We start from the raw sequence: 26,618 nt of genomic DNA, 5'->3' as shown, positions 1-26,618 counted from the left end.
GGTGGCAGCAGGGCTACCAGCCCCCATGTCACGGGTAGCTGACTAAAGTTAATTAACAGTCTATGAAGGCCAACTAACGGAGGCCGGCTGTGAATTTCCAGTCAGGGGCCAGTTTAGCTGTCTGGAGGCAGCCTTCTGGCAGCAGGCAAGGGGGCCAGTGCTTCAGACGGGCCTACTAGCCCTCCCTGTCTGCCTGGGTGCTGCAGCAGCCTCAAGCTGCCTTGATGGAATCACAGAATCACACAGTGCAGAAGAGGCCCTTCGGCCCATCGAGTCTGCACTGACATGTGAGAAACACCTGACCTACCTGCCTAATCCCATTTACCAGCACTTGGCCCATAGCCTAGAATGTTATGATGTGCCAAGTGCTCATCCAGGTACTTTTTAAAGGATGTGAGGCAACCCACCTCCACCATCCTCCCAGGCAGCGCATTCCAGACCGTCACCACCCTCTGGGTAAAAAGTTTTTCCTCACATCCCCCCTAAACCTCCTGCCTCTCACCTTGAACTTATGTCCCCTCATGACTGACCCTTCAACTAAGGGGAGCAGCTGCTCCCTATCCACCCTGTCCATGCCCCTCATAATCTTGTACACCTCGATCAGGTCGCCCCTCAGTCTTCACTGCTTCAACGAAAACAACCCAGTTTATCCAACCTTTCTTCATAACTTAAATGTTTCATCCCAAGCAACATCCTGGTGAATCTCCTCTGCACCCCCTCCAGTGCAATCACATCCTTCCTATAATGTGGCGACCAGAACTGCACACAGTTTTCCAGCTGTGGCCTCACTAAGGTTCTATACAACTCCAACATGACCTCCCTACTTTTGTAATCTGTGCTTCGATTGATAAAGGCAAATGTCCCATATGCCTTTTTCACCACCCCACTAACATGCCCCTCTGCCTTCAGAGATCTATGGACACACATGCCAAGGTCCCTTTGTTCCTCAGAACTTCCTAGTGCCATGCCGTTGATTGAATACTTCCTTGTCAAATTATTCCTTCCAAAATGTATCACCTCACACTTTTCAGGGTTAAATTCCATCTGCCACTTATCTGCCCATTTGACTTTGACCATCCCGTCTATATCTTCCTGTAGCCCAAGACACTCAACCTCACTGTTAACCGCCCGGAGGGGGAGCGGATGGGGCGGGGTGGGGGGGGGGGGGGGGGGGGGTGGTGGGGGGCGGGGGTGGGGGGGTGATGGTGGTGGTGGTGTGATGGCGGGGTGGGATGTTCCAGCCCACTACAATAGTGGCCTGGCTGCAAAAGCCATGCCTTAATTTCAAATTGTAAAAGCTGGGACACCTCCATTTTTAAGCGTTCCCTTTTGCACTTACCTGCCATTGCATCCTGCTGCTACTTCCAAGCTGGAAGCACTCTGCTCGGTCCTCCAGCTTCAAGAGCCTGCCCCATGCCCTTAATTGGGCAGTGAGTCCATCCTCTTAATTGAAAGTCATGATGGGTGAGTGTTTCCCACATCACGCAGGCCTCTGACCCACATTTCAGCCTGACGGCAGCTGGGGGGGCATGGGGGAGGTGTGGGCGGGGCTTCAGAAACTTATAGGAAAATCCCTGTTCAAATTTAGGGGCATGAGTAATAATGGGAGGGACTGAGCCAAAATACAGGATGAAATAAGTTGGCTTGCAGAATGGGCAGACAAGCAAGTTCAATGTCCCAAAGCACAAGGAGTGATAAGGAGGCCACTTATTCCTTGGAAGGTGAGAAACCAAAAGGGGTCGGAGGAGAAAAGTGATCCGGAAATATTGATGCATTAAATGCTAAAAGTAAGGCCAGAAAGAATGCAAATGGAGTACCGGGGTTGATTCCTAGCAGACTAGAATACAAATGAAGAGAGGTAATTGTAAATTTCTACCGAACCTTGGTTAGACCACGTTTGGACCATTATATGCTGTTTTGGTCTTAGTATTACAAAAAGCAGAATGGTGCACTGGCAAAATGCAGTAAAAATTTACAAGGATGTTACCAAGAATTGAGAGTTTGAAGATTTCAGGAAAGATTGAGTAGGCTTGAGCTCTTTTCCCTTGATAGCTGGAAGACTTAGAGACCTGATAGAATCACAGCAACCTGTGTTTATATGGTGTATTTAATGTCATAAAACATCCCAAGACATTTCATAGGAGAGTCATCAAAAAACATGACACCAGGTCACATATGGGTGATATTAGGGCAGTTGACAAACAGCTTAGTCAAAGAGGTAGGTTTTAAGGAGTATCCTGAAGAAAGAGCAGTAGAGACCGTGAGGGAAGAGAGGTAGAGAGCCTGAGGGAAGAGAGAGAGAGAGAGAGAGAGAGCCTGAGGGAAGGAATTCCAGCACCTAGAACTCAGGCAGCTGAAATGATAGCGATAATAGAAAATTTAAATACGTTTTAAAAAGAAGAGGTCTCCCTTTTAAGATGGAGACGAGAAGAATTTTTTTTCCCCTCAGAGGGTTGTTAGTCTGTGGAATTCTCTTCTCCAGAAAGCAGTGGAGGCAAAAGAACATGAAACATCCATTCACAAGGCACAAGTCAGGAGTGTGATGGAATACTCTCCATTTGACTGGTTGAGTGCAGCTCCCACCATTCAGGACAGAGTAGCCCGCTTGATTGGCACATCTACAAACTTCCACTCCCTCCACCACTGACGAAGAGTTGTAGCAGTGTGTACCGTCTACAAGATGCACTGCAGGAACACACCAAGGCTCCTTAGGGAGCACCTTCCAAACCCACGACCACTACCATGGTCGTGGGTTTGGAAGGACAAGGGCAGCAGACACATGGGAACACCACCAGCTACAAGTTCGCCTCCAAGCCACTCACATTCCTGACTTGGAAATATATCACCATTCCTTCACTGTCGCTGGGGCAAAATCCTGGAACTCCCTTCCTAACAGCACTGTGGGTGTACCTACACCACAGGGACTGCAGCGGTTGAAGAAGGCAGCTCACCACCACCTTCTCAAGGGCATTTAGGAATTGGTAATAAATGCTTGCCTAGCCAGCAACGCCCACATCCCATAAATGAATAAAAAAAAGAAATAGAAGCAGGAGTAGATCACATGGCCCATCGAGCCCTCTCCACCATTCAGTGTGATCATGGCTGACCTTAGGCTTCAACCCCATTTTCCCACCTGCTGCCCATATCCCTTAATTTCCTGAGAGACCAAAAATCTGTCTATCCCAGCCTTAAATGTATTCAACAATGAATACCCATCTGGGGTAGAGAATTCCAAAGACGCACAGCCCTTTCAGTGAAGTAATTTCTCCTCATCTCAATCCTAAATAATTGGCCCCTTATCCTGAGACTGTGCCCCCATGTTTTAGATTCCCCGACCAATGGAAACAATCTCCCAGCGTCCACCTCTATCAAGCGCCTTCAAAATTTTGTAGGTTTCAATGAGATAGCCTCTCATTCTTCAGAACCCCAGAGAATATCAGCCCAATTTAATTAGCCTCTCATCATAGGACAACCCCCTCATCCCAGAGACCAATTTAGTGAACTCTCATTGGGTCATTGTATTTATTCAAGGCTGAGTTGGCCGGATTATGGATAGACAATAGAGTCAAGGGTTAACAGTGGGGGAGGGAGTGATGGGGAAGACAGGAAAGTGGATTGAACCGCAACCAGATCAGCCATGATCTTATTGAATGGTAGAGTAGGCTCAAAGGGCCAAATGGTCTACTCCTGCTCTTATGTCCTCTGTTTCTATCTTTAAAATTATGGAAGTGTTCAATAGGATGGATGTGGAGAAACTGTCTCCACTTGTGGGTGAGTTGAATAAGGGGTCATAAGTATAAGATAATCACTAAGAGATCAAGTAAAGAATTTAGGAGGAATATTTTTACACAGAGGCCGATGAGAATATGGAACTCAGTACCATGGAGTGGTTGATGCGGATAGCATTGATACATTTAAGCGAAGGCTTGGTTTGTACACGAGGGAGAAGGGACTAGAGGGATGTGGGACAGAAAGAGGTGAACAGAGTGAGAGGAGGTGGGTGTGGAAAATAAACATCAACATGGACTTTTTGGGCAGAAGGGACCAGTTTTGTGCTGCAGATCCTAGATAATTCTACATAAAATTAATGGCCGTGAGTTTATAAGACAGAAGTTCTGTGAAGGGCATCTGATAATGTCCATGCATCACAGGAATAAACTCAAATGCACCAACATGTTTCTTTGATTGCGTAAAACACGCAGAGCAGCTCATCAAAAAGGTTTGCTTTTGACTTTTATTACCAATGTGTCTTGCTCCCAGTGATGCAGAATGTGTGATGAAATCAACACAGTGTAGCTCAGATTAAGGCCCATGGGCTTAATCTTGGAAGCCAGAGTGTATGATGGGGACCCCATTTAAAAGGTAATAGCCTCAATTATTACAAAACAAAACGCTTTAACTGGGAGGACCAAGGTAATGCCAGAACAGAGCAGAAGCTTTTCCTGAGGAATTGCTGCGAGAGAAAGTAAGAATCACTGAGGTAGAAGAATGAAACTGCAGCAAGAAGTCAGAGCGAGAGAATGAGAAATGAGAAACCGTTGAGAGAAAGAGTACAAAACAAGTGAGGGATGACTTGTCGTAGAATAATGGGATGTGGCTTTGTGCCCATGATTTCCCACAGGTCGGTTTCTGAACTTGACTATACTTCCGAACTGGAAAAGCTGATAGCAGAAGCTAGTTACTTCCCCATGGGGAGAAGTGGAAGGTGATGCAGCCCATCCATTTCCACTCACCTCTCAACATGAGCCTTAACTGAGCACATCAGAAGTTCACCCTTCAATATGTGGACACACAGTGGTTGCTGAGCTTGAATAACATGCGTTGCCTGTGATACACATTAAAGGGTAATGAAGCTGACTGTGATCTTCAATCAAACATCGCGTGGCATCGAATGACACAGCAGCGGATTGTCGAGTTATTTGTGTACATACAGGCACATCAAGGATTCGGATGATAAAGCTTCAGTAGTTTATCAGTGTCAGCTCAAGCCTGAGGTATGATTCTGCCTTGAAATACACTACAGATGATGTTTGCCTTGATTGTATATGCAGATGTAGTAAATGGCTTTCATTCTGTTTCCTGTCAAGTGTATTTGATTGAATTGGATGATTAGACCAGAAATAGTGCCTTGCCATGCGATTAAACCAGCACTAATTGCACCGCCCCAACAAAATCAAAACAACAAGTGCACTTCCTCTATTCTGAATGCCGCATTTCACGTCCCAGACTGTTGCTTAGATGACCAAGAACCTTCCTTGTGCCTTGGCCGAGTAGCCATTTTTTTTTATAGTGTGAAGTTTAACTCCTAGGTGAAACAGCTGAGCTTCTCACCTGATTGTCTTCATAGAAGGTCCGCCTTCATTAAAATCCCACCAGCCGGCTGCCTGCTTGAAATGGCTCGGAGGCTGCTCACCAGTATTCAAGGAAGAGGAGGGAGGGGTAGGATTCATCAGTCGAGGGGCTGGGAAGGGGAGGAGGCCAAGGATAGAGGAGTTTTTTTAACTGACCTTTTTAGGCCTCTGCTCTGTGTGCCCCAGGTTTTACTGGTCCAAAGCAGTCAATCTCCCCAACCGGCCAATAAAGCTGCCTCCGTGGTTCTATCTGAGCATTTGGACTCTGATTAACACATGTTAACGAGGTACGTGCCTGACTCAAATAGTTGTCCAGTTTTGAAAATCAGGGTCGTATATTAGCAATATTACAGCGGCAGAAAGGGACATGATTTTAACCCTCATTCTTCCTTGCTCTTAGTGCAAGCTGAGACAATAAAATTGTTAGCTTGGTATTCAATCGTGAAGGATATTACAGCTAAGTACAATGTTGTTGTTCTCGCTTTGCCCACTCATGCAGACTGCTCAGCAGGAATAATTGGATAATAATTAGCAGCAGGAGCCCTGGATGTTCTTTACCTCTTTCTCCAACTTGGGCACACTGAGGTTAATTGTAAGATCACTACTACTGCCTCATCTAAGTTCAATTAACTTAGCACAGGGCAAAAATTGAACCTGGGTTCTCCCTGATCTCTTATGACTCATTACTGCACTGCTTGGCGCACTTATCCACTTTAAACATCTCCCTCTGTATTTTGTCTTTCGACATTAAGCATTATTTAAGAAACAGTGCAATTTGGGAATGTTTCACAATAATAAACAAACACTGCCCGTTTCACAGGTAGATATTCAGTTCATTTATGCAAAAAGTATGTATATAGTATAGCTATCATATAATTATAGAATCACAGAGCACAGCAGGAGGCCATTTGGCCCATTGTGCCTGTGTTGGCTCACTGACAGAGCTGTTCAATTAGTCCCTGTTCTTTCCCCATAGCCTTGCAGCTTTTTTTTCCTTCAAGTATATAATCCAATTCCCTTCTGAAAGTTACCATTAAACCTGCTTCCACTACCATTTTAGGCAGCGCATTCTAGACAGTAACAATAAAGAAGTTCAGCGATGCATTTGGGGGGTTCTCACCACTGTGTATGCAAATATTTTCCATCAAGTGTTAGTGTGCTTGTGCTAAGAAGTGTGAACATCAGGGGCTGTTATAACAATTCTACAACTTCTGTGGGAAGGTAGTTTAGTTCAGGGTCGTTATTATGACACAAGAATACCTTCTCACTCTAGATAGTTTGGGATTCAATTGATGGCCAGCAAGATAAAATTTATATTTTGCATCCTATGGAAGTGCTTAATAGCATTGCAATTCGATTCAATGAAAGGAAATGTTCCCATTGTCGAATGTACTGTAGGAGTGAAGATGAATTGGTTTATGGACAACTTATTGTGGTCCATTATTTATCCTGGACCTTGCGTCGATTTGCATTTTATCCCAGATTGATCTTTTATAATACATATCATGCCTTAAATAAAATGGAATTACACTTGAGGTACTCAAAAGTAATTAAACCGAATCACCAATTTGTAAGGCTGTTGTGATGTCATTGAAAGGGAGAACAAAATAAACTTACAGTTAGACAGTGCTTTATTATGAATCTTGGATGTGGTTCAAATGGTATTTATATAAAATGAAAGTTCAGTGCCTTGTTGTGTACTAATGTGGCAGTCTCTTTCTACAGAGGTCCCTCAAACAGCAATGAGACGAATGACCACTTAACTGGTGGTTCATTGGTGGCCTGGTTACTTGGAAATAATTTTGGCAAGGACACTGGGAAAACTCCTTGAAATACTGTACCCCAGTGCCCCTAGAATAGGCAAGAGCTTATCTCAGTTTAATTTCAGTAATATGGTGCTCCCTCAGTACTCCATTAAAGTGGTGGCCTATATTGTTTGTCAGAAGAGAGAAGGAAGGGAATCTTTAATTGAAGAAAAAAGTAGAGCTATTAGGTCAAAGTTATAACCATTAACAGTCTGGTGGTGCAATTTTCTTTCTCATTTCAGGTTTTCAGTCTTGTATATATTTAGCTCAGTTGTTAAAGGTTGTCAAGAGCTTGTACTCTCTGCGTAGTTAAGCTGAAAGGCCCCTCATGATTAAGGCTGTTTTTGCCTGGCTGAGTACCAGAAACTGAATTTAGTTCACTCAGGTCATCATTATTGGGCCTTGCTGTTGCCTAGTGATTATATATCTGACACGGCAGCTTTCTGACTTCAGACTCTTCTTGCACTGGGAATAGCCATCGTAACCTGCAGCGCATTTTCCTGTGTCACTCCATAAATTAAATGACCAAATAAGTGGACACAATCTTTGCAAGATGAATTGCTGCCTGCAACAGGGAGATATTTGAAAAAAATGCCTTTGCTTCCTACCAAGATCACCATCGCATTAAAGAAAACAAGAGGCCGTAGCCAAGTTTGAAAGCAAGTTGCTGCACTACCAGCGTATAGCATAGGTCAAAGTGTGTATTTAGTCATAGTGCTATCACTTGGGTGCAGTTGCCCTTTTCTACACATCTCTCACTACCTTCAAAAACCTTCTGAATACACATCTTTTGACCTAAGCCTTTAATCGCTCCATCTGAACTCTCTCCCTGGTTCCATTTCTCTTCCTACAACTCTGTAAGATGTCTTTGCATGTTTGTTGGCACTATGGAAAAATTGGTTGTTGTTGATAGCCGCTGGCTAAAAAAGCACAGCTCTGAGGATGGTTGACACACATATTTGATTGTCTTAGCCAGATCTCTGTACAACTGTCGAACCTGCTCTGGTCTGTGTCAGTTGTTTGCTGGGGCCAAATATTGGGCTGTATTTTACATGACTCTGCTGAGCGTGTTTTGGGGGGGGGTGGTGGTGGGGAGCACGTAAAATAGGGCGGGTGTCCGCCCCACCATCTTCCCACCCACCCCCCATAATACAAGGGGTAGGCCGGCACAAAATTGGTAGCCTATCCACCATATTTAAATAAGTAATCAAGGGTTAATTGAGCTTGTTACCAAGTCAATTAGCCCTGATAATACCTTGCCCACATCATTAAATGTTTGGCATGGGCAGTCAGGTGGGAGTGGGCAGCCTGATTGTTTTACAAAGTTCTTCGGAGGGGGTGGTTTGAACTTTGGGGACTGCCCTTTGCCAATCAGGCAGTAAGCAGCCCCCCCGAGATGGAGAATACCCCTTTCTTCCTACCCGTCCGCAGCTTTAAACTCACCCCTCAACGCCCCCTGGCCCCCTTCCCTGACCTGCACAAACCTGCCCTGCCCAAGACTCCAAACTTACCTGCTCCGGGGATCCATGGGCCTTCTTCCTTCGTCTTCTCTTGCAGTCCTAGCAGTGGCCACTGATGCACTTTTGGCGCTGCTGGGACCGATGGAGCTGCTGGCCAATTGGATTGGCCAGTACCTCTCGAGGGCAAGACTTCCGCCCCAGTGTGGGGCGTAAGTCTGGTGAACCATCTGCCTTCCTGTACTATTCAGCCCATTGAGTCCTGTTGCCTTTGCCTCACAGTCTCTTACTTTTACTACTGACTGTATTCCACTTATCCTGTAAAGGTTTCAGTTTCAACTACTCCCCGTAACAAACATTCCATACCCAAACAACTCTCTAGCATTAGGAATTTTTTTTCTGAATATCTCTTCTCATTTCCTCGGCAACAAATTTAAATTGATGACCCCTTGTCACTGATTTTATAACGAAATGAGATAGTCTTTTCCTGTTTGCCCTTTCGAAATACTGCATAATTAAAAAAAAACTTGATTAAATCTCTTCTCTGTTCCAGTGAAATTAATTTCAGAATTTTAAGTCTTTCTTCATTACTCTAGTTTCACATCCCTGCTATCATCCTGGTCAATCTATGCCGTACGTGCTAATTGGCTTAAAGTCAGCTGTAATTCAGTGGGTAGCATGGATGAGGCATTAAACTGAAGCCCCATCTGTGTGGAAGTAAAAGCTACAGTGGCACGATTTTGAAGAAGTCAAGGGGCGTTCTTCCTGATGTCCCGGCCGATATTTAGCCCTGAACCAACATCACAAAAGAAAAACAGATTGTCCGGTCATCATCTCATCGCTGTTTGTGGAAGCTTGCTGTGCATGACTTGGCTGCAGCGAATACTACATTAGAACAGCAGCTACGCTTCAAAAGTACTTTATGGTCTGTAAAGCACCTTGGGACACCCTAGGATTGTGGAAGGTGCTGTATAAATCCATGTCCTTCATTCTTAACAAAGGCAGAACTAGCTAACTATAGCAAAATGGTGTCATGTTTGGTATTGTGGAAGCAGTTATAAACCTAATACGGTTGCAAGCAAATTTAGCCACACTCACATCAAACCACACAATGAATTTAGCATCAGTATTTCATTACCATTTCAATTCCAGTGTACCAGCAGCACACCTCTTAATCACTGTGTGCTTGTTTCTGCAGACATCTCAAATAACTTTGCATCTAAACTTTGAACACCTTCCTTGAAGGCTGATTGGAAGATATCACTGTAGTTCACACCAACAGGGCAGGACTGGCATATTCATAGACCTTTGTGACAGTTGTAGGAATTAAACTGGAGGAGAGAGCCGATTCTGCAATAAATAAGAACATCACCTAGGATTTTCCCCAAAACGCACTCTAGGCAAGTAGCACCAGCTTGCAGAACCACTTTTCGTTCTCTTTCTTTAGTGAGAAACAAGGGAAGTAAAATAACAGTAACTGGTTATCAGCAAGACACTTTTGACTGAAAAATTATATATGATTATTAATGATCTTGCAGTAGTGGGCTGTGCAGTTGAACCATACTACACTAATTTGTTTACTTACGCTTTAATTAAATTGATCCAGTGAGGCAAGCTGTTGTAAGTACAATATCACATGTGCTATAAAATAAAAATGATATATTGCTTAAATACATAATATGTTGTGGGATTGGACTACAAGTTGTTCAGACTACCTAACTCAACTAAATCTGTGCTGTGGTAGCTGATTTAAGCTGGGTCACCATGAGAGTTTCAGACCTTGAGTTTTACTAGTAAGGGTGAGGCAAGAGGGACATTCCTCCATGGAGCCCTCAGCCTGAGGCCAGGTCAATTTGAACCGTTGGGCCTCATTTTAATAATGTAGGATGGTCTCATATTGGATTGCATAGGGTATACAGCACAGAAACAGGCCATTTGGCCCAGCCAGTCCATGCCGGTGTTTATGCTATACTCGAGCCTTCTCCTATCTTTCCTCATCTAAATTTATCATTGTAACCCTCCATTCCCTTCTCTCTCATACACTTGCCTACCTTCCCCTTAAATGCATCTATACTATTCGCTTCAAACATTCCCTGTGATAGTGTGTTCCAAATTCTCACCACTCTCTGGATAAATAAGTTTCTCTTGAATTCCTTATTGGATTTCTTGGTGACTATCATTGATTGAAGCCTCTAGCTCTGCTCTTCCCCGCATGAGGAAACATTCTCTCTGTATTCACTCTGCCAAAACCTTTCATCATTTTAATGACTGCTATTAGGTCACCCTAGCACTTTTTTTCCCAAGAAAAGCAAGACATGTTACTGAAGCTTTTCATCTTGCACTCATCAGGACAAATGCAAGAATGCCAAATTTTGAAACGATCACAATTTATACTGCAGGAGAAAATGGTGCTGATTGGCTGCCAGATCTTCATTCACTCATGGGATGTGGCCATTATTGGCTAGGCTAGCATTTATTGCCCTCTTTCAGTGGGCATTTTTAAGAGTCAACCACATGGCTGTGGGTCTGGAGTCACATGTAGGCCAGACAAGGTAAGGACAGTAGATTCCCTTCCCTAAAGGATGTTAGTGAAACCAGATGGGTTTTTATGACAATCAACAAGGGTCTCATGGTCATCATTAGACTTATAATTTCAGATTTTTTATTGGATTCAAATTTCACCATCAGCCATGGTGGGATTTGAACTCAGGTCCCCAGGACATTATCCTGGGTCTCTGGAATGTTAGTCCAGTGACAATACCACCATGCCACCCGCAACCCCCCCCAAAGGCCAAGGCATTTCCATGCAGAAAGCAATGGAAAACTATAGGTCCCCCAAGCACTCAGACAATTTGAAAAAGGTGCAGGGCTTGAACATATTCCTTTTGTTTGCAGAGAACAGGTCCCTGCTTATGAATGTAGCAAGCCAATCTAGCCAGCCAAAGTGAGACATGCTATGAGCTCGACTGATATCTTAAATTGGTTGTTAGCATAGTTATTAGCACTCTTAGGATTATTCAGCAAGTGCTGCCCAGTTGTGGAATCACATCTAAAAGTAGATGTCTTGCTTTGGGTTTTGCAAGCGCGGGCTGGTTGAGTATGGTCTGTAAACTGCCTATTACAAGCAACTGAAGGAACACACTATTTGATTCGATCATTCAATCACTGAGGCGTACAGCCTATATACCTGGCATCGCACCAGCACTGAAATTCATACACAGCATAGTTCAATTGTGTGGTAGGCAGAGCAGCTTTTTGGACCGATGGCAACATTGTGTTAGTGAAGAATATCACTCGCATAGCCACTGCATAGTAGCAGCGTGAAATGGCTTCCTTAGCCTCAAGTTCAAATTTTTGAGATACTTGCCTTTCCAGGGTTTCCAGCATAACCTCCTACCCTGTGTATATTTCTGATATGTGGATAATACGTTCGTGATCTTTGAATCTGCAGCCTTGTGTAAGGATCTCCTTACGCACCTCAATACTCTCTATCCCATGCTCAAATTCACTTTTGAGATGTAGCAGCCTAATGTGTTCCTTTCCCTCAAATACTAGCTGAGAAATCTGCTAATGGGTTCTTCACTACTGTCGACCGTAAGTCTACCTTCACCGGTCAATATACACATTGGGACTCGTGTAGCTCCATGCGCTGTAAGATTGGCTTTATCAGCAATTTGGTAAATAGGACCCTAGTCATTTGTTCACCTTGCAAGCTTGACACAAATAAAATGCGTCAAAGCTATCCTACAGGACAATCTTTTGCCTGATTATGCTCCTGTGAAACACTTTGAGATAATGTTAAGGCGTTCTATAAATGCAAATTGTTGTTGATTAAAAGAATACCGTACACCATGATTTTAAGAACTAGACAACTATTTGAATGGAACATCATTGAAATCTTTAAATTAAGATGCAGGAATGTTAGAACAGCAACTTAAGGGGCCTATGAACTGCTGGGGAGCATAATCCATTGTTTTAGTAATATATTGATTCATTTCTGCATAATTTACTACATGTCACAGGGGTTGATAAATTCATATTGAGTAACAAGGCAAGTTCGGCGGCAGCAGAAATAAAAATTTCAAGACAAGATTTTGATGTCAATGGTTACGGTCTATATACTCTAGCACTCTACTCTAGAATGCATGGCATAAATGCCATTTCATAGCCTGCCAGGTATGAGGAGATTTCCTTTTGCCTGTCAATATTAATGCAGGAGTTTTCCATTGCATCATGTGCTTGGGACATGCAACTTCACTTTAAGTGACTGAGACAATTGCTGACAATGGTGCATGGAAGCTTTTATTGTTTATTCGAGAAATGCACAGGCTGAATCTTGGGTGTTTGTCACCAGTAATGTGATATTGGTGGCAATGCAGCAATGGTTACAGCTGGGCGAGGGCTGACGGTTCACATTTATTCCATTGTCTTCCATATATTTTACGAGGAAGCGTTATAGGATTGGGGGCCTCTTTAAACCCTGGCACTACTTCACTCTGGTTTACTGATGGTTGAACAAACAGGCTGCAGAAAAGTTATTAAAATTACTTAAAATTTATTTTGATGGCACGTAATTCTCAGTTCTCGTGGTGTTAAGAATTACTATTGACATAAGCATAGAATTTCCAATACAAAAACAGGCCCTTCAGCTCACTTGATCTGTGTTGGTGTTTATGCTCCACAAGAATCCCCTCCCACTACCCGCCCCCCCCACCATCAAACCCCATCAACTTAACCTTCTTTGCCTTTCTCCCTCATGTATTTGTCTAACTTTCTTTTAAATGCCTCTGTGCTACTCGCCTCAACTACTCCATGTGGTTACGAGTTTTACATTCTAACCACTCTCTGAGTAAAGATATCTCTCCTGAATTTCCTATTAGATTTTTATTAGTGATTATTGTATAGTTATGACCTCTAATTTTGGATTTCCCACAAGCAGAAACGTCTTCCCTGTATTCAAACTCTTCAGAGTTTTAAAGATTTTTGTTAAGTCATCCCTCAGCCCCCTCTTTTCCAGAGAAAAGAGCCCTAGCCTGTTCGCTCTTTCAGACGTAGCAATAATAGCATCTTGCCTTCACTATCTGCAGAGCTCTCCCTCTGAACTGGAGAGTTCAATACTGTGTGCTGGATTTTTCTCTCCAATGATTGAGACCAATGGTTTTCTGTTAAACTCTGTTTGTCTTTCTCTGAGAAGTGAAAGCAGCCCTCAACCACAAAGGCCCTGAGTGAAATATAGAACGAGATGCATTCGGCTCCTTACGGAAGAAAATTGCAGAGAAGACGTTGTGGGGGTGGGGGAAATATTTATAAAAAGCCAATTGCATCAACTGTGCTTTGTTAATTGGGTTGCCTTTTCCCAAGAGCATAAAGTCAATATTTTCAGTGCATTAGTGCTTTGTATCCCACGCGCTCAAATGAGCACAAAATAAGGTTTTAAGAAGATGCCGCAGTGCTATTATGCCACGTTGATATTGAAAATTTGAAGGGACCTATTATTTGGAGTTGTAATGAAAGTGGATGAATTATCATTTGACAGCAAGCTCCCATGTCGCGCAACTTTAAATCAGGAAACTTGGAGCACAGATTGATGCAGATCAGTGGTGTCCAAACCTCTTCAGGGGCATGGTTTGCACTGTCGAGCCCCAAGGACGACATTCACGCTTCTAATAACTTGCATTTTTTTCAAGCTGCTGATACTACCAAGTGTTCTGATTTAAGTTCTGTCCCCCAAAGGGCTAATAGTGCTAAGAAGGCCCTGCCCCATCCTCCAAGGCCCACAGAATTCAAACAGGACAAGCTGGCAAATGGGAAACATAACCCAATAGGAAAGAAACCAGTTTGGTGCATTTCCTTATTTCCCAGTTTTTACTGAAGCTCCATCTTAAGGTATACAAGACCAGTTTGGATCAGTATCCTTATTTCCTGGTTTTTACTGTTTTTTCGTCCTGGGAAGTAGAAATAGGACCAAGTTGCTTGACCTTCATTGCCAGGGGCAGAGGCTGCAGTTTGAATACCTCTGATTTTGTGGATCAGTTTTATTTGAGGGATGCTGGGGATGATTTTCACTTTCACTGACTGGGTTTTGGCAGAGCAGATCAGCCACCAGTTACAAAACCTGCTAAGTATTCACACCATTGATATCACTGTGGGCGAATGGTCTTACAATGGCTGGGCAATCTGGTCCGCCAGACACTGAAACTGAAAATTGCCCCCATTTTATTACTTCTCTGCAATTCCTACCGAACTTGGCACTATCTCCGCTAAGCTGGTCCAGATAGCAGTTCATTTTGGGCTCTGCATTCTTTTGATCACAGCCCACCTGCTGATATCAGTGCTTCATGTTGAGATGGGGAGGTGGTGGCATGATGGTATTGTCACTGGACTAGTATTCCAGTAGACCCAGGGCAATGTTCTGGGGACCTGAGTTCAAATCCCATCATGGCAGATGGAGGAATTTGAATCAATAAAAATCTGCAATTAAAAGTCTGATGATGACTAGAAAACCATTGCTGATTGTCATAAAAACCCATCTGGTTCTCTAATGTCCCTTAGAGAAGGAAATCTGCTGGTCTGGCCTACATACAACACAGAAATGTGGTTGACTCTTAAATGCCTTCTGAACAACGGCAACTGGGGATGAGCAATAAATGCTGGCCTAGCCAGAGATACCCACACCACATGAACAAATATAAAAAAAAGTTTAAAGAGATGCTTCCCCCTAGTTTTTGGCATGGGGAAAATTAGTTTGCAATTCCAATGGAATGGAAAGCAGACAGATGAAGAATTTTCATTTATATAGCACCTTTCTCAACCTCAGAATGTTTCACAGCCAGTGGAGTATTTTGGAAGTGCAGTTCCTGTTGTAATGTAGGAAACATGGCAGCCAGTTTGTGCACAGCTAATGCCCACCAACGGAAATGTGTTAAATGACCAAGTAATCTGGTTTTTTTGGTGCTGCTGGTTAGGGGATAAAAATTGTCCAGGATACTGGAAGAACTCTTCACCTTTTCTTTGAATCCTTTACTTGCACCCTAGACAACGGATAGAGTCTTGGATTTAACGTCTCATCTAAAAGATGGCAATTATGATGGTGCAGCACTCTTGCAATATTATACTGAAGTGCCAGCCTGTTTTATGTACTCAAGTTTGTCTCAATTCCAGAAGATGTGGGGTACAAAAGACTGAAGTTTGTTGACAGTACATCATTTTTCAATTTTCATTTGAACTGATGAAATTAAGTATGCAACGATTTAAGTGTCTGAAGCTCCAGACATCAAATAGGATTCATATTTTAATTGATGTCTTTACAGTGATATTGGCTGAGGAATATGATACATTTTCATTTATAAGCTGTTTTAACATGGGAGATCTGGCTATGGCATCATTTTTTGTACATAATTAATCTGAGTAGAATAACTGACCGGAGTTTCATTTCAGATAACAAAGGCTGATTAATGAGTTCCTCTGACACTATAGGTGTTATGTATCGGGGAAGATTGAAATCACTTGGCAGTGCATGTGTTAGGTTTCTTAGCTGAAGGAAGCCTGTTTATTCCTCAGCCACAAACAAGAGGTGCTTAATGAAAAATGCCACTTCTCCCTTGAGTTTGTTTCCTATTAAATTCCTGGTTCTAATTTGCACCTGCAGAAGAATGTGCTGCATGAGGGTCTTAACCTAATACTAATGTGTTTAAAGCAAAAGAGATCACATTTGTATAGATGCAGCTTAATGAGGCTGGCCATTACTTTTCTTAAACCTGCTGCCTCCAAGATTCACAAGGATTCCTGAATTGTGGCTGTCTGACAGTTGTAAATGGATGAAACGATTGCTACTTTAGCAATAATTTGTTTCGCAACTTGATGACTGACAGTTTATTGCATTGCCAATGAACTAAAATTGTGAAATACTAGTGAATCATAAGCTTTACAAATGTGCAACATTTTCCTTCATTATTGGCCACTGTTGGATGACTTTTAATTTGTTATGCGTTGATTGATTGTTACATTATGTCCTTAAAGGTACAATCAACATAAACAATGATCTCTGTCTGTTCTTTATTAAAGGATGGTTAAAGGGACACTGTTACTTATCATATGTGTGATAACCCTTTGGGGAAAATTGCTATCAGCTGCAAACCATCATAAAGGTATGGACTCTTTCATATTGTCAACTTTCTATGTTTCCAAAGCGTTGTGTGCAATGGCCTAATTCTGCAGTACTGTATTCACAAAAGATGCCAAGTTCACACATGGATAACTGTGATAAAAATAAAAGGCTCAAATTATTTTAATAAGGCTGAAATTTCTTCTGAATTTAACAATCTCGACTGAAGCGAAATAAAATCTTGATTGTGTTGACCAAAATGAATTAATCTAAATCAAACCAATTAGTTTGTTTCCCTCCATCAGCTTCAGCCTAGGTGTTGAGAATCTGGAGCAAGTAAACATACTATAAATATTGATTCAAAGTCTGCCAGTTATATAACAAGTTTATGTTTTGAACTGCACTTATGGTTGCAAAATTACAGAAGGACTCTAAGATAATCAACTATATTTTGCCACATTTATTTATTATGAAGGATCAGGCCACGGATGTGTGGGGTGGGGAGGCATTGGGTGCGAACTTGGTATCTACCATTCAGTGTGCAAGTTTATCAAGAAAATATTATTCCTTGTCCCATTTTCCCTGTGGCAAGGGAACATGAGGGAATCTCATTAAGTTGAAAGAGAAGCAAAAAAAAAAACAACCATTTGGACTGGAGTTTTCCTGTCCATTCCCACCAGTCCGAGCCATTTTCATCTCTTCACTTTAACGGGCTGAACATTGCAGAGCTGGTGAGCAAGCAAACTAGATTGTGGCCTCAAGTCTCCAATTATGGCTGCTTCATTATTCACATCTTAGGATGGACAAAATATTGATTAAAAAAAACACTCATTTGACCAGAAGCACAGTCAGAAAGTCTGTTTTCAAAGACTCTTCTAAAGATCAAAGAATGGTTCAAAGAGGAAAATATCATCAGTGATTGAAATAGGATTCAGTTCAAAGCATGTGTGAATATCCTTTGCTTGTTGTCTTTCATGACTATTGGAATCTAGTCAGAAGTCCCAAGTTGCAGTGTATTTACTGACTCCAAGGGCAGAATTTAATGCTTGCAGCATTGGGCCTGACCACCAGCTGAAGAACCAGTGCCAATCCTGCTGTGGCCTTTCCTTGCAACCTCCCCCCATCTCACCCGATTTAATGGGTCAGAGTCAAGGTCCTCATGGGCTTCAGAGCGATACCCCGTCTCAGAGAGCTACCGGCCAATCAGAGACTGGCAGCTTTCCAGTACCGACTGCGCCACCGGGAGCAGTGGCCACTGCTGGTACTGCAGGAGGCCCCAGGAGGATGGTCGTCACTGGAGCCTGGAACGAAGGTTAGTGAGGTGGGCTCTCTGGGGCCAGTTGGGGTGACCCCAGTGAGAGAGGGGGAGGGAGGGTGTTACTTTTAAGGGCAGATGGGCATCTTCGCCTGAGTGGCCCATGCCTTTGTCAGGTCTTTCCATTGGGCACAGGCTGACCAATTAGAAGGAATTCTCCTCACCAGGCTGCAGGTGTACCCACCTAGGTTGACCTGGCAGGTTGCCTGTGTGTTGGGGCTCCGGCCAATTGTTGGTTGAACACCAGTGGCAGGGGGCTGAGGCCCTTAAGTGACCCTTAAATGGTCACTTACGGGTCTCAATTGACTTCTGGGCAGGAAGGCTGTCCTCAAGCCTTCTTAACTGGGGGAGACAAGAAGGTGAAGAGGTCTCCACCTTTCACCTTCCCGCCCAACTAAATATGTCCCCCCCAATCACTGAGCCTGCCTCTGGAGAGAATAAAGGTCCACACAACAAGAGGAAAAACTGGGGGAAAAGTCAGTTTGGAACAGTACCTGATACTTTCTTGTGAATGGTTTAATGAAATGACAAGGATCATGGTCATTACTCTACACTTTTGGTCATGTAATACATGTTGGAATAGAACTAAAACTGGGAAGAGTGAGGTGATAAATTTATGGGTAGGATTTTGTCATTTGGGTCAGGACCTTACAATCGCGGTCAAACGGGGGTCACGACCTGCATTGCGGGGGAAACAGTCCCCTGGCAGTGATTTTACCTGATTTGGTCAGTTAATGGCCTGAGGGCATGCTCGCCGAACATTTAAAGCCAATAGTAGGGCGTGCAGGCTGGAAGGAGAGTAATCAAGTTCTAGTGAGAGCGTGAGAGAGGGAGAAACACCACGATTTTAAAACTTTTAAATTAAAAAATGGCCTCAGTAGCCGGATCACCAGCTAAGGCAGGCAGGGAAGGTCTCATGGCCTGCTTGGAGCACTGCCCCTCACCCTTCACCATACCACACCCCCCCCCCCCCCAACAGTCCGATGTGCTAATATGAGGCCACCTCCAGGCAGACGGCCTATCCCCATGTCTTGGGAAGTCTTCAGGCCAACGGGAAAATTCTACTTCAATTGGCTACCCGTCCACTGCTTGCAGACGGATAGCACTTCCAACTCCCATCTTGCTACAGGGAAAATGGCTCGGGGGCAGTATGCTGCCAGAACAATCGCATGCCAGCCAGCCTCTGTAGTTGTATGGAAGCAAAAAATTCAGCCACATTCTTTGGGCTTTCCATTAAAGATGAGCTTGTCCCATCTTTTGATTTATTTGAAGGAAGAATGGACACTTGTTTGGGAGAGATATTTTACTGGATTGCTCAAGCACATCTGATGGGCGGCCATGATGGCATCCAATAGAAGTCAAAAGACAACTGAGAAATGAGTGGCCCGTGGTGAGAGGAAATAAAGAGTCACAAAAATAAAAAGCGAGAGTTGATGATCAAAGAATCAACCCATGTCATACATACAGTGTTGTTATCATACAGCCATTTAGGAAGTTCTTGGGAAGGAACAGTAATATCCAGTAAGAAATAGAACTGCTGCACAGCCATTAAAACATGGATTTCTTTATTCCATTCCAGACTGCTCTGCTGGAATGTGAACGGTAGCCTGAAGTGGACAAAATGCACAATGCAATTTTCAATACACTACATTATACACATACTTATTTTTAATAGATAGCAATCTACTTATAAGTTTACTCTGCATTATAAGTAAAGCTTTTTTAAAAATAACTTTTGTATATTTGTTTGTGAGAAACAAAGCAGGAAAATTGGCTGTGGAAGGAGAGAGTGCAGATTCTGCAGAATGTTACCAAGGCTCCAAGGGTTAAATATAAGGAGAGATTACATAAACTAGGCTTCTATTTCCTGGAATGTAGAGGATTAAGGAGTGATCTTATTGAAGTCTTTAGGATTTTGACAGGAATTGAGGGAATCTTTTTCTGATAGTGAGGGAGTCTAAGATGATGGGACATTAACTTATAACCAGAGTCAGGCCACTCAGAGAGAAGTTAGGACACACCTCTTCATACAAAATGTGAAACGCTCTCCCACAGAAAGCAGTGAGTGCCAGTTCAATTAATAATTTAAAATCCAAGCTCGACAGGTCCTTTCTCTAGCCAAGAGAATTGAGGGATAGGGGGGCTTTGTGAGTGAATGGAGCTCGGATCCCGGTCGGCCATGATCTCATTGAATGGTGGAACAGGCTTGAGGGGCTGAATGACCTTCTCCTGTCCCTATGCTGACATATGATAATGCTACAAGTTGATTAATCTTATTCTTTGGAAGAAAGTCTTGCATTTGTAACAGTGAATGTTATCTACACACACTGGGCAGAATTCTGCCCTTGTTGGAAGCCGACCACTGCCCGTGATCGAGGCTGGAAGGCAGTTTCACACTGGTGGGCCAATTAAGGCCTGCCCAGTATGAAATGCGAGCGGCAGCGCTGCCTGTGTGGGCAAGGGGGGAGTTCGAGCAGGGCGAGCGCGAACTTCATGCATGTGCAAATGCATGCTTGAGAATCTCCCTGAGGCACAGGGAGGTGAAGGGTTAAAAAAAAATAAAGAATGAAAAACGTTATCCAACATGTCCCCGCTCATGTGACTCTGTCACATGAGCAGGGACATGTTGTTAATTAAATTAAAAAAATTTTATTTTATTTTTATTTGCTTTAGGAAACCTCATCCCACTCATGGATGAGGCTTCCTTAAAAGTCCGAAGGCTGCTTGGCCTTTTCACCTGCCCGCCAACCGTAAGGTTGGATGAGCAGCGAAAAATGTTTTTCAATAGCCTGGTTAATGGCCTTATTAGGGCTTTTAATTGTCGGTGGGCATGCTGCCGACTCCAGCACATGCCCGCCGACCGAAATGTTGCATGACTGTGTGTTGATGTTGGGACGCTCGTCCAATGTCAACGTGGGTCATTTTATGCACAAGTAGGTCAGATGCACGTCTGTCTGCCGAGCTATAAGTTTTGCCCAATGTAACTATTGTCTTTAATGAAGTATCAACAATACTTGTCACTTTAAGAAGGAAGGTGTTGGTGACATACTGGGGCTACACTTGTGACAGACATGTCAATGAACAAGAAATTCTGATTGGCTTCACATGATGTCACCGTTTGATGGGAGCACCCACAGGGGGTGCTGTTGTTAGTTTTATCAATGTTGAGTGGAGAACTCTCTAAAAAACCTCATTGGATTATGCTAGGACCAGAGCTAAATTTAACCCATGACTAGTCCCAGACCCTACGTGCAATAATTAGGAAGAAGGTATCAAGTTTTCATACTGGTGAATAAATCAGTAATTGAAAAAATAAGAGAACATTGATGTACATCTTGGCGTCTAGTGAACTTTTAGGTATTGGTGGTTGAGGTAACTTTCTGATGAGAGATAAGGTTGAGAGATGAGGAACCTTGACTTTTGTCTGTTCAGGTTTGGAAAATTTAGACTAAAGTCTCCATTGCGTAGCTTGACTGCTTAATGTTTCTGAAGGAAAATAGAAGGATCAGTGCCTGGATCAGGAATGTCAAGCTCACTTTGTATGGTGGACCCCATCTGATATGGTGGAGCTTAAAGTAGGGCTACATTCAACAAAAGGTTATCTGGGCACATTAAGGGCATGAATTTAACATTGTTGTGCCTGTTTAACAGTACCCGCCTAATTTAGGCTAGCTTTAGGCTAGCAGTAGTGACCATTAACCTCATTTCAATATTTGGATGGCCCTTAGGTCCCTCTCTTCTGACATGTGAGTTCAGCATGCCAGTCGTTTGGTGGTTCTTGTCTGCTGCTTACGAATTTCAGGCCCTTCAGTTCTTTAAACAGATACTCCCTCAGAAACTGGTTTCAATGACACGACTATGTCACAAGAAATCAGTGGCCTGCCTTTGTGGCTGCATCAGTGACATGGGGCAGAATTTAGCCCTTGTCGGACGGGCTTGGGGGGGGCAGTCGGGAAGCCGAACGCTGCCCGCGATTGGGGCCGGACAGCGAGTTCACAGCGTGAAACGCGAGCGGCAGCGCTTAGTGCTGCCTGTGCGGGTTGGTGGGGGTGGGGAGGGTAAGCATGAGCTTCACACGTGCGCGCATGTGAGCGCTTGTAAATCACCCTGAGGCACAGAGCTGCCTCAGGGCGATGAAGGTTTTCAGAAAAATAAATAAAGGCTCATAAAATGTTATAAAACGTGTCCCCTCTTGTGACTCTGCCACATGAGCGGGGTCATGTCATTCATTCAATTTTAAAATTTTTATTTGCTCTTGGAAACCTCGTCCCGCCCGTGGATGAGGTTTCCTAAAAAAGTGCAAAGGCCGCTTGGCCTTTTTGCCAGCCCCGCCCACCGTAAGGTTTGACGGGCAGCGAAAAATGTAAGTTATTTATGACTTTAATGGCATTAACAGGCCTTGTAATTGTCGGCGGGCGAGTTGCAATAGAAGAATCAGCGCCTTTGTAGTCATATACACAAAATATACAACCTGAATTTCATAATTTATTTGAATATTCTGGTAATATAACCAAAGAGGGATTTTTTTTTATTCTTTCTTGGGATGTGGGCGTTGCTGGCAAGTCCAGCATTTATTGCGCATTCTTAATTGCCCTCGAGATGGTGGTCATGAATTGCTGCAGTCCATCTGGTGTCGATCACATCATCCAGAGGGCAGCCATTTTGACAGTCGGGGTCTCCAACAGGACATTGGAGTGGGGGAAACAATCGGGGGGAGCGGGTCAATTGGGGGGGGGGTGTGATCAAGGGGAGCATTCACTGAGGGGATGCAGGGCAACAGTTGGGAGGGTGTGGGGGTTAATAGGAAGGGGGAGGGTGATCAGGGTTGGGGAGGGGGATCAATTGGAGGGGGGAGGTCAATTGGGAGGAAGGGAAGGAGGTTGATTGAGAAAGGGGAGAGGGGGGTCGATCAGGGAGGGAGCATTATCGATCGGAGGATGGAGGAGGTTTCATTGTGGAGGAGTGGGGGGGTTAATTGGGTGGAGAGTGGGAGTTGATTGTGTGTGGTGAAAGTAAATTGGAGGGGGAGTGGAGATTTTGCAGGTCTCATCCTTTTCATTCACCTCCATAACCTCGATCCCATTTCTCCATAACTCTATCGGCTCTCCTCAAACTCCGTGTCCCTCTAATTCGGACTGCTTTGCATTCCCCCACCCTCTTTTCACCATGTTGCTCGGGGGAGGGGAGAGTGGAGGTTGATCGAGGATGTGAAAATGGGGTGGCGGGTGGGGTCCCATTGGGGATAGTGCGGGTTAGTGCCAATTGGATGATGAGTGGGGGGATGGGGGGGGGGGCGGGGGGGAGAGCGATCAAGAGTGGGGGGCGATTGACTGGGAAGGAGAGGGATGGGGGTTTTGATTGGAGGCTGCAAATTGTTGGGGCAGCTTGATTAGATGGGCTGCTGAACCCAGAGGTCAGAGCCTGAGTGAGGGGAACGATGGAGTCTGCATTGTGAGGAGGCCGATCGGAGCCCTCGGGTGAGGGGGGGTGGGGGATGGGAGGGCTGGTATGGGGTGTGGAGTTGGATGCCTCGGGACCCAGGGATCAGAGTTTGGAGGCTGGGGTGTTGGCTCAGAGGCCTCGACTTGAGGGTGAGTGGGGCCTGGTGATGATGAAGGGGTGGAATCAGGGCCTAGTGGTAGCAGGTGCAGTTAGGTCTGGCCCAGTGAGTCTCCTGATGCGATCAGAAGTCTTGGGAGTGTAGGTCTGTGGGGAGGCAGAACGGTGTTAAATGTGGGTGCTTTCTCTGATAGGTATGTGGATCCAGGATAAAAGCAAAATACTGTGGATGCTGGAAATTTGAAACAAAAACAGAAAATGTTGGACAACTGAGCAAGTTTGGAAGCATCTGTGGAGAGAGAAACAGAGTTAACGTTTCGAGTCTGTATGGCTCTTCAGAGCTGAAGAAAAGTAGAAATGTGATGGATTTTATACTGTTTAAGAGGTGATGGAGCAGATGGAGCAAAGTAGAAGGTTAGGGATAGGTGGGAGCTAAGAAGAAATTTGACAAAGATGTCATAGGCACAAGACACAGGGAGTGTTAATGGTAGTGTTAAAGACTAAAGAAGGTGCTGATAGTGGCATAAAGGATAGATTGTAGAATGTGTTAATAGCAGAATAAGGGTCAGCACTTGTGAAAGCACAACATAGAAACAAGAGACAGATGGCCCTGTGGTGGGGGGCAGGGAGGGGGAGTGGGCTTGGGGAAAGAGGATGAAAAAAGGATAAAAATAAGAAAAAAAGAAAATAAAAAATTTTAAAAATTGGATTAGAAAAGGGGTAAAGGTGGAAGAGAGCATTCATGGTCTGAAGTTGTTGATCTCAGTGTTAAGTCCGGAAGGCTGTAAATCGGAAGATGAGGTGCTGTTCCTCCAGTTTGCGTTGAGCTTCACTGGAACAATGCAGCAGGCCAAGGACGGACATGTGGGCATGAGAGCAGGGTGATGTATTGAAATGGCAAGCGACAGGGAGGTCTGGATCATGCTTGCGGACAGACCGAAGGTGTTCCGCAAAGAGGTCACCCGGTCTGCGTTTAGTCTCCCCAGTGTAGAGGAGACCACATTGGGAGCAGTGAATACAATAGACCAAACTGAAGGAGGTGCGAGTGAAGTGCTGGATCCAGGGAGTAGGTGTGAAGCCGCTTACCTCCTGAATCTGCTGGTTTTGCCAGTGTTCGGGAATCCTGGTCAACTGCAGTAAAATTTGAAGTCTATATGACAATGGATTTTGTCACTGTATTATTGTATTTAAAGTTCCAACTCACCTTTTTGGGTTGAGTTCCCACCTTCCTTCCAGCCTCAGTTAAAGTTGGGAATGGGTGGATTGGAGGCGGGCTTCTGTCAGGAAACTGATGTTAAAGACTTTTACCCCACACCTGACTCAAATCCGCCTTTTTTTTAGGTTAAAATTCAACCCAATAAGTCTTCAACCAGAAGTTAAAGGGTTTAAGTCCCTCCACAGAGACTTGAGCATAAAATCCAGGCTAATGCTCTAGTTCAGTACTGAGAGAAGCTGCACTGATGGAGATGCCATCTTTCCGAGATAGATAGGTTCTTGATTGGTAAGGGGATCAAAGGTTACGGGGAGAAGGCGGGAGAATGGGGTTGAGAAACTTATCAGCCATGATTGAATGGTGGAGCAGACTCGATGGGCCGATTGGCCTAATTTCTGCTCCAATGTCCTATGGTCTTATGGTCTTTCAGATGAGCCATTAAACCGAGGCCCCATCTGTCTTTTCAGCTTAAAGCATGAACGAGTGCAGGCTCCAACAACACTCAAGAAACTTGACACTATCTCGGACAAAGCTGCCCACTTGATTGGCATCACATCCACAAACATTCACTCCCTCCACCACCGACGTTCATTGGCAGCAGTGTGTACGATCTATAAGATGCACTGCAGGAACTCACCAAGGCTCCTTAGACAGCACCTTCCAAACCTATGACCGCTACCATTTAGAAGGACAAGGGCAGCAGATTCTTGGAAGTTCCCCTTCAAGCCACTCGCCATCCTGACTTGGAAATATATCACCGTTTCTTCACTGTCACTGGGTCAAGATCCTGGAACTCCCTCCTGAGCAGCACTGTGGGTGTACCTACACCACATGGACTGCAATGGTTCAAGAAGGCAGCTTACCACCACCTTCTCAAGGGCAATTAGGGATGGGCAATAAATGCTGGCCTAGCCAGTGACATCCACATCCTATGAATGAAGAATAAAAATAGATCCCATGGCACTATTTGAAGAAGCACAGGGGTGTTCTCTCTGATGTCTCAGCCACTATTTGTCTCTCAACTTAAAAAAAAGACATTATCTGGTCTTTGCTGTTTTTAAGAGCTTGCTGTGTGCAAATTGGCTGCCATGTTTGCTACATTGCAACAGTGACTTCACTTCAAAAGCATTTTATTGCTGTAAGACGCTTTGGGAAGTCATGTGTTTGTAAAAGGCAAGTTCTTTTTTTAAGCTTATATCATGCAGAACATTACATCAGATAACCTGTGGGCCAAGAGCCATAAACCGAAACCTTTCCTCATGGTTATTTGCAAGCCTGTGAGAATTTGATCAGCGACGAATCGAAGTATAGTGGGTCATTCAGCTCTGACAGAGAATAAAGAGATGAAATAAATCTGTTTCGCAGTGGGCATTGCTCATTTTACCCAACTCAGATTAATATCTGTGCCCTCCACCTTCACCAATGTGCACTGAATTTTAATCCTGCATTGAGTAGCAAAAGCTCACTGCCAGTTGCTGAATAATGCAACAGTACTCAACCACCATTTAAAGCCAAAACACGACATCAGAAAATAAAATAGAGCAGTTCTGAAATATCTGATTTAAAAAAAAATGCTCCTTTAATGCTCCTTGATGTGTCCCCTTCATGTAAAGAATACCATATTCTAATCTCTGGAATGATTGGTATCGATGTATTGAATTCACAGAACAGAAAAAAGCCATTCAACTCAAATGGTCAATGCTGATGTTTTTGCTCCACATAAACTTCCACCCACTCTACTTTATCTAAACCCATCCATGTATCCTCATATTCCTTTCTCCCTCTAGTCACCTCAATTGCGCCATTTGGTGTCA

General features: G+C 44.0%; 1 protein-coding gene across 8 annotated transcripts in view; it reads left to right on the top strand.

Moving 5' to 3' along the window:
• LOC121293194 (chemokine-like protein TAFA-2) overlaps positions 1-26,618 on the top strand; it is a 221,729-nt gene that overhangs the window by 71,471 nt on the left and 123,640 nt on the right. For all 8 annotated transcript variants that reach the window (XR_005946455.1, XR_005946458.1, XR_005946452.1 and 5 more), the window contains exon 3: positions 16,678-16,760. Coding sequence is in view for 1 of the 8 variants with exons in the window: in XM_041216004.1 (XP_041071938.1) it covers positions 16,679-16,760 (82 nt within the window). In the remaining 7 variants the exon portion in view is untranslated. The remainder of the gene's footprint in view (positions 1-16,677; positions 16,761-26,618) is intronic.

This window comes from Carcharodon carcharias, chromosome 21 (genome assembly GCF_017639515.1).
Source record: "Carcharodon carcharias isolate sCarCar2 chromosome 21, sCarCar2.pri, whole genome shotgun sequence".
Taxonomy (NCBI): domain Eukaryota; kingdom Metazoa; phylum Chordata; class Chondrichthyes; order Lamniformes; family Lamnidae; genus Carcharodon; species Carcharodon carcharias.
The sequence above is the reverse complement of the archived record's forward strand: the minus strand, read 5'-3'. Positions and strand labels throughout refer to the sequence as shown.